Source organism: Miniopterus schreibersii, assembly GCF_964146895.1.
Source record: "Miniopterus schreibersii genome assembly, chromosome: X".
NCBI lineage: Eukaryota > Metazoa > Chordata > Mammalia > Chiroptera > Miniopteridae > Miniopterus > Miniopterus schreibersii.
In genome coordinates this window covers 71,365,929-71,374,869 of record NC_138104.1, presented here as the reverse complement: position 1 = coordinate 71,374,869, position 8,941 = coordinate 71,365,929, and the positions used below count along the sequence as shown (strand labels likewise).

Genomic DNA, 8,941 nt, shown 5'->3' with positions numbered 1-8,941 from the left:
GGCCGAGGCAGAGGACCGCAGAGAAGACCTCGGCTTATAAGTAGGTTATATGACCAAACCAGTAAGCCGCCGCTAACCCCTCCCGCATCTCCACCTACCCGCTTGACTATTTCCTCACCTTACGGGGCAGCCGGGAGGCGGGGCCATTGCGGCCACGGGGAAGGGACGGGCAGGCGCGAGCTGTCAATCCGAAGCCCCGCCCCTCAGAGCGCTAGGCGGGTGGAGCTGGAGCCCGGAGGCTGGGTTCCGGAAGCCGGAACCCTGCGGCGCGAGCGCGGCCTTTTTGGGCCCCAGCGTGTTTTGTCTTCCTCTTCTCTCAGATCCCCGCCGGAAGTGGAGGTAAGACACAACTCTCTTTTTTTAATGGTGAGCACTTACCAGCCGGCCGCGCGGTAAGGGTCGTCTACACGAGGTAAAACAAGAGGCGCCCTCCACCCAGGAATAGAGAGGTAAAGAGCCGGCTTCCTTCCAGGTTAAAGGGCCCAGATGAAGGGCAGGGATCGCTCCGCACGTGGACACGCGCGCAAATGCACTCTTGCCGGGTAGAGGGGCACAGCCCCACCCCATTTAGACAGCTGTAGACCCGGTACACACTATGTAGTCATAGACTCCGCTTGTCTGGAGAAGCGTTTAGTGCCCGCCTCCCTTCATTATAGTGAGGCTACATTCCGCACTCTCCGGGTGTAGACAGGCGTCGACTCCCCTGCCCGAAGACGTGGCGACATCGACCCCACTCGTCTGGATACCTATCCCCAACCCCACCAGGCTGACCAGCACAGATCTCTACGGGCGCCAAGGCACACTGGTCTGCCTCGGCGCTTTGATGTATTTCCCCCTCCCCCGCCTGACCACCAGTATAGTGGAGCTAATATTCAGAGGGAGGGAGCATCCTTCCGTTCGTGTTAAGACCTAGAGACCTAGCCTCGCTCTGGTGTAACTAATTAACTGAAGCCCCGCCCCGGCTCCTGCAAAGATGGTAGATCACCCCTCCCCAAGTGACTGGAGGCACAAGCCTCAGCCTAAGGTGAACTATGCAGATTTCCCCATCCTAGGCTAGAGTGAATACCCATTGTGGAAAATCATTCCACTCTTTAGGGAGGTGTTGGTTTACTGAATTTGTAAGGGCTTGCCCCGAAAATGCCCCACAGCAAACAAACTGCAAAAGAAATTAACCCACAAAGAAATGGTCAGATATGCCTCTTGTGGAGCTCCCTGGGTAGAGAGGTTTAGATTTGCTCTTCTTTGAGGTAGATAGAGATCACCCCCCTCCAAAGATTTAGAATCATCAAATGTAGCAAAGAAGAGACTCCAAGGGAACAGAGAGCTCCCCCTCTCTGCAGTGTTGAGAGGCAATGACATCACTGATCACCCACAGTTCATGCATATGGGCTCCCCATTTACCCAAGGTAGAGGAGCTTACATCTCTTTCTCTCTACCCAGGGTAAAAACACAAGACTCCCACCCCCCAAGTGTAAAACACAGGATCCCCCAAGTGTAAGGGCCAGCCCATTGAATTTATAGCTGGGTTGCCACCTCCACTGCTGCAGAGAATCAGAGGTCCTGTTCCCTTCAATGTTGGTATACTATTGACTTCAACTCATATAAAAGATAGATTTTTTTCCCCCATCCCACCATCCAATAGACTACAGCAGGCAAGGTGCAGACCCCATGCAAAGCTGCATAAGTTCCCCCTTTGTTAGTGTGGCACTAATGTTACCTTGTAGTAAAGACAGGCATATCAGTCCCACCCCCCACCCCCACCCCAGGGTAAAAAGACCCAGAACCACCCTCTGTACAACTTAGAGATCTACAGACCCACCCTTCTCTCCCATGCAGCAGAGATGCACGCAGCCACTGTACCAGTTTCCCCAGTTCCTCTGCACCCCAGAGAATAGGGACAGAAGGCATTTTGTCCCCCCCAATCACCAAGGAACAGACCCCAGCCACACATGCAGGCACATATTTTCTCTCCTCCCCCATTTTGCACTAACCTCAGCCCACTTAGACGCAGATAAAAACCCTGTTCTGAGGTCCCTTTTCCTGGGATTTGTCTTTACCCCCTTTTAGGGTAGATGAGACACAGAACCCCATACTTGGGAAAAGAAGTACTATTAACACCTAATGTAGAAAGTTGTCTTTGCATACTCCCTCCCCTCAGTGTAGAGAGGTTTAGTGCTATTCCCTTACCTATAGGGTGGAGAATTGAGGACCAAGGACCCCATCTGATACATTGTGGCATTGACTCCACCCAGGAAGAGAGGTTCAGACCCAGCCTCCCTTTGGGTAGTGTGATGCTGCCTTCCCTGTGTAGACTCAACTATACCAGGCCCCAGCTTCAGTATAGTCCCTTCTCCCAGTTCCTCTAATTGTTAGGGCTTCTTTATGTTCAACATTTTATTTTGTCTTTTGGAGGCTCAGAGGAAGCTTGTGGCATTGTGGTTCCCCACTCCTGTCTTCATATTGGTTCTTCTTCCATTCCGACAGGAAGAAAGGCTGCAGATTTGAACCTATCTCCTTTTAAGTTGCTCATCATGATGAAACTTAGACACAGTGAGTTTATTTTACCACCCCATCCAATTATAAAATTGTAATGAATATTCATAGTATTTCATGGTAACTTTAAAAAATTGCCCAGAATGTACAAGATTGCTCTGTCTTTTATATATGGTATTATTGTTGTCTTCCCAACTTCCTTGTGAGGCAATGCTCCCCTTATTTCCCATTCCCATTTTACAGGTGAGAAACAGACTCAGCAAGGTTAAGTGACTTGATATGAGGTGAATAGCAGTAAATACCATATCACACTGCCTGGAACCCTAACATGCCCTAATATATATATTTTTAAGTTGTACCTTAAGTTGGTATCATAAATTGTACCCATGGCTAAGGGAATGGACTCTGGAGCCAGACTGAGTTTGAATCTTAGCTCTACCACTTACTAGCTGTGTGGTCTTGGGCAAGATACTTAACTTCAGTCTCTTTATTTACAAAATGGGGTATTTATAGTATTTACCTAATAGCGTAATAGTATCTACCTAGCCCTGGCCGGTGTGAGTCAGTTGGTTGGAGCGTTGTCCTGTACACTAAAGGGTGGTGGTTTTGATTCCCGGTCAGGGCACATACCCAGGTTGCGGTTTGATCCCTAGTCAGGGTGTGTATGAGAAGCAAGCGATAGTTGCTTCTCTTTCACATCGCTGTCTCCCTCTCCCTCTACCCCCTCCCCCTCCCTCTCCTTAAATCAATAAAACATATCCTCAGGTGAGGATTAAAAAGATAGTATCCATCTAATAGTGTTATGAGGATTTAATGAGTTAAAATAGGTGAGATACTTAGAACAGTGCCAGGCACTGTGGATGGCACAGTGGGTAGACTGGATGAGAATTGTACAACCCCAATAGCCCTGTATTCTGTGTGAATGGTCACCCTGCCTATATAGGGCTTGATGAAAAAAAATTCAATGCATTTGCTTTATATAATCATAAAAAATGTCACTATGAATAAGACTTTGGTATGTTATTACCAAAAGCAAATAATCATTTTTTTTCAAGTAACACAAGAAAAATGAACAAAATTAACTGTATTTAAGAACATCAAATACCAGAAGATAATAAAATTATTGATAGCTATAAAGAAAACCATAGTCAGCTGGTTAAATAGAGTATTTGCATACAAAAGAACCCTGGTGCCCTAGCCTGTTTGGCTCAGTGGTTAGAGTGTCGGCCTGAGGACTGAAGGGTCCCAGGTTCGACTCTGGCCAAGGGCATGTACCTTGTTTCAGGCTCCATCCCTGGTGCGTGCCGGAGGCAACCAATCGATGTGTCTCTTTCACATTGATGTTTCTCTCTCTCTCCCCTCCCCCCTCCCCCCTCCCTCCTCCCCCTCTCTCTCCCACTCTCTCTGAAAAACAGTGGAAAAAAATCCTCCAGTGAGGATTAAAAAAAAAAAGAACCCTCGCAGTTGAAAATAATGAGGAATACCCAGCCAGTGTGGCTTAGCGGTTGAGCATCAACCTATGAACCAGGAGATTGAGGTTCAATTCCAGTCAGGGCACATGCCCAGGTTGCGGGCTTGATCCCCAGTGGGGGGGGGGGTGCAGGAAGCAGCTGATCAATGACTCTCTCATCACTGATGTTTCCATCTCTCTCTCTCCCCTTTCCTCTCTCTGAAATCAATAAAGATACTTTTAAAAAAATAAAATAATGAGGAAGTGTTATATGGGAATATTATGTGGAAAGACTAGTATATGGAAAAACTATTAGATGGAAAGATCTCCAGGATTTGTTAAGTGAAAAAAGCAAGTTGCTGACAAGAGTACATAGTATGGTACCTTTTGTGGGAGAAAGTAGGGGGAACTAAGAATATATGTTTGCATAAAGAAACTGAATGATGTACGATAAACTAATAAAGTGGTTTCTTAGTGCAGTGAGGGGTCCACGGTGGCTAGGGACAAGTGTGGGAAGGAGACCTCTTAAAGTACACTTTTTCATTTTGGAACTTTATGACCTGTTTAAGAGCAATCATACACACTTATATTAGTGGGAGAAATGGTAAACATTAAATTGAATAGAAAATCTTTACATGTACATACAAAACAAAGATTTTCACTGATGAATTGCAGTTAAAGTATGTAATGAATAACTGGGAAGATTATTGCAGTGGTAGATGGGAGCAATGCTGAGTGGTGCAGCTAGAGATACTTTGGACCCAAATGGTAACGATAGTGATTAAATCTGGGAATGTTATTGGGGAGCTCTATAAAAAGTGTTCAAATACGGTTTCAACTGTTGTACATTTTTTTGTTTTTGTGTTTATGTTTTGTTTCTGTTGTACATTTTTGAATGGTTAATAAAAAGGAGGGTATGTTTTATCACTTAAAAGATTTACAATCCACTGTAATGACAGACTGCACAGGGAGGAAAGCGGGTGGCTGATGAATGAGGAACAGAATGGAGGTTTCAGTGTTTTAAAAGTCTCTAGGAGGTTGAACAAGTGAGCTGGAGGATAGTCCGGAGGGGTGTCTGAGACTTACTTTCTGAAGTACAGGCAGTTAAAGATGATGATCATAGATGTCACCCTAGCAGTGGGTTGGCAGGTGGCTGCATGGATTAGGGGTCTCTGGAGGTGAGGATGTTGAGGAAGTGGGAAACTGGATTGTTGGAAGAGGCCCAGAGGTCGCCAAAGTTACCTGGATTGATGGTGGCAGTAGGGTTGAAAGTAAAGCTCTGAGCCATGTGCTTCCATAAATGAGAAAAAGTGACTCATAGATGACAGGCATAGCAGCAGTCTCAAAAAGGAGCAGGATTTTCCTCCCTCTTTATTTTTCTTTTTTTAACAAGAGGGAGAAATAGTCTTGGTTTGGCGATGTTGAGTCCAGAAAACACCTCCTCTACCTACTGGCCCCAAGGTATTCATGTGCCAGAGAAAACAGCAGCCATTTTTCCAGAGGCCTGCAGGTGAAACAGTGTCCTCAGACCTGAGTCTCTATTAAGGCAAGAGCTTGGGGGAATTGTTCCTGAGGAAAGATGGAAGAATTAGGGGAGTTTTAGAGGGCACAGTGGGAAATTTGAAGCAGGGTCAGAGGGAGAATGTAGGTGCTGGAGTCAGTGCCAGGCTGGGTATACTGGGATGTAGTGGGGCGATGATGGGTGAATGGAGAGCTCTGCCTTTGAATATTGATTGATGTCAGAGTTGGTGGGTGGAGACATTTAAGCTCAGAGAGATTTGAGAAAATTCTTTAAGGTCATATAGATAGGCAGTTATTGAGCCAGAATAGGAATTTATGTGTGGCTGGCTACAAAATAGTAGCTGTTTTCTCTCTCAAGCTGTTAAGAAGCAGCAACAGATTAACAGTGACTCCTGGGTGCTGAAGTACTGTGAGTGATGGCTGCACCCTTCCGCTCTTCTCTTCTTCTCCCTTTCTCCTCTCTCTTTCTGAAACAGATGTTTTTCCCCTCTCTATGTGATGTATTTTCTTTCATTGTGTGCCTGAATCCAGTGCAGGCTCTCAGGCAGATGGAAATTGTTGAGTAAAATGGCCAGACCTGGTTCATTCCAAACCTCACATTCTTTTCATTGCAACATGAGTACTTTGCAAGAAAAGGAGACTTGGGGGTCTGGTTTTTTTGTTGTTATTGTTGTTACAGGGAAATTCGACCCATTCACATTCGTTGTGGTAACTAATATGTTTGATCTAATTTCTCCCATGTTACTACTATATATATTTTTGTTCGTTTCTTCTTATTCCCTTATTTATTTACTTTGAAAAAATTGATTGTTTAAAAAAATCCTCCACCAGTAATTAAAGTTATGTTGGTAATTGCATTTTTATTGATAGTGGACATAATTAAACTTAAATTTCTCTTACCACTTTACCAAAGTTAAATAATGACTATTTTGTTTTTTAGGGGTTTTTTGTTAATCCTCATCTGAGGATATTTTTTTCCATTGATTTTTAGAAAGAGTAGAAGGGAGCGAAGGAGGGAGGGGGAGAGAGAAACAGAGAGAGAGAGAGAAAGAGAAAGAGAGAGGGAAACATCGATGTGAGAGAGACACATCGATTGGTTGCCTCCTGCATGCACCCGACCAGGACCAGGGATCAAACCTGCAACCCAGGGAATCAAACCCATGACCCCCGCAATGCACAGGCCCATGCTCTAGCCACTGAACAATACCAGCCAGAGCAAATAATGACTGTTTTTATTTTACTCTTTCAAAGTGAGGCAAAAGCATGCTTTCTTGCTTTTGGTTTTCCAACTCCTATTGCTTGATTCCTGGATTTTGCTGAAATAATTTGGTATTTTAGTTCTGAGCTGTTATGATATGCTTCCTGAATTTTAAGAATCCTTTTTTGCCTGGCTGGGCGTGGCTCAGCGGTTGAGCATCGACCTAGGATCCAGGCGATTGGGGTTCGATTCCTTGTCAGGGCACATGCCCGGGTTGTGGGCTCTATCCCAGGTCGGGGGCGTGCGGGAGGCTGCCGATCAATGACTCTCTCATTGATGTTTCTATCTCTCTCTCTCCCTCTCCTTTCCGCTCTCTGAAATCAATAAAAAGATATATTTTGAAAAAAGAACCCTTTCTTAATATGTATCATAGTTCCTAGCTACATTACTACCATTTTAAAAAGATTTAATGGTAAGTTTTAATAGATTTCCTGCCCACCATTATTTGTTTCCTTTAGCTTGAGATTTTTATTCTGATTTAATTTGTATTTTTGCTGGTATGCTTCCTCAAGTAGTTTTACCAGAAAGGGAATAGAGATGGTACCCTAGCCAGGTACCTCAGTTGGTTAGAGCATCATCCCGATGTGCCAAGGTTGTGAATTTGATCCCCAGTAAGGGCACATACAAGAATCAATCAATGAATGTAGAAATAAATGGTACAACAAATCAATCTCTTTCTCTCTCTCAAATCAATTAAAATTTTTTAAAAAGAGAAAAAAGAAGCCTGGCCGGGTGTGGCTCAGTGGTTGAGCATCGACCTAGGATCCAGGAGATCACGATTCAACTTCCCGGTCAGGGCACATGCCGGGGTTGCGGGCTCGATCCCCAGTTGGGGGTGTGCAGGAGGCAGCCGATCAATGACTCTCTCATCACTGATGTTTCTATCTCTCTCCCTCTCTCTCCCTCTCTCTGAAATCAATAAAGATACATTTAAAGAAAAAACGAGAAAAAAGAAAAAAAGGGAATCGAGGTGATAATCTTCACACATCTGTCTTTCTTTTGTAAACTTCACATAAGAGTGATCTATTGGTCCTGTATAGGAATTTAGCTTGGAACACAGCCCCTTGTCTCGGAACTTGTGATGGTTATTCTTCTGTCGTCAGAGTTCAGAGTTGTAGATTTGAGAAGGCTATCTACTGCTCTTGCCTTTGTTGGAAACTTGTTCTCTTTGGAAGTTTATAAGATTTTCTCTTGATCCTTGGAGTTCAGAAATTTCACCAGCATCCGCCCAGGATATGTCTTTTGTGTTAATCTTGGTGCTACATGAGCCTTTCTAATCTGAAACCTCAAGCCTGCTTACGACTAAAGGAACTTTTATCTATTATTTTTAAAAATGCTTCTCCATTTGTACCTTTTTCTCTTTCAGGAAATCCTAGTATTTTTTATTGACACACGGGGTGGGGGGGCATCAATTTATTGTTCCACTTATTCATGCATTCATTGGTTGCTTCTTGTATGTGCCCCGACCGGGGATTGAACATGCAACCTCAGTGTATCTGATGATGCTCCATGCAGTTGAGCCACCCAGCCAGGGCAGAAACTCCTGTTATTTATATAATAGCTCTCCTGGATCTATTCTCCATATTCTAATTTTACTCATAATATCCATTTCTTCGGATTTTTGTTCTGTTTTAAGTAAGCACGTCCCTCGATTTTTCAGCTTATTAATTTTATTGTTAGTGATGTCTGTTTTGTTCTTACTACATCTATTGAATTTTTATTCAATATCAGGTTTTGGGAATCTTTTTCTCATGCAGTTCCTTTGAAGTATGTTGAACCTTCTCAAGAATTTGCAATCTAGTAGTCCTCTTTTATCCGCCGTTTCACTTTCTGTAGTTTCAGTTACCAGCAGTCAACTGCAGTCTGAAATAATAAATGGAAAATTCCAGAAATAAACAATTTATAAGTTTTAAATTGCACACCATTTTGAGTAGCACCATGAAATCTTGTGCCATCCTGTTTTGTCCCACCTGGGACATGAATCATCCTTTTGTCCAAAGCATCCACACTGTAGACGTTCCCTGCCTGTTAGTCACTTCTTAGCTGTCACTGTTACCAGATCGACTGTCCTGGTATCACAGTGCTTGTGTTTAAGTAACCGTTATTTTACTTAAGAATGACCCCAAAAGTGTTTCCTTTAAGAGAAAGAGTATGTATGTATAAAAAAAAAAAACATAGTATATATGTGATTCGATACTATTTGTGGCTTCAGGCATCCA

The 8,941-nt window shown here is 43.8% G+C and overlaps 1 protein-coding gene across 4 annotated transcripts in view; it reads left to right on the top strand.

Annotated features, from left to right (window-relative positions):
* The first annotated feature begins 219 nt into the window (after positions 1-219).
* The window catches only part of GNL3L (G protein nucleolar 3 like), a 29,747-nt gene continuing 21,025 nt past the window's right edge, over positions 220-8,941 (top strand). Inside the window, exons 1-2 of one of the 4 annotated variants that reach the window (XM_081124847.1) lie at positions 220-339; positions 2,485-2,550. In XM_081124847.1, coding sequence (XP_080980973.1) covers positions 2,532-2,550 — 19 coding nt within the window. In that variant the 5' untranslated portion in view covers positions 220-339; positions 2,485-2,531. Of the gene's footprint in view, positions 450-2,412; positions 2,551-8,941 lie in introns of all 4 variants that reach the window. The other 3 variants (XM_081124848.1, XM_081124850.1, XM_081124849.1) reach the window with 3 other exon arrangements.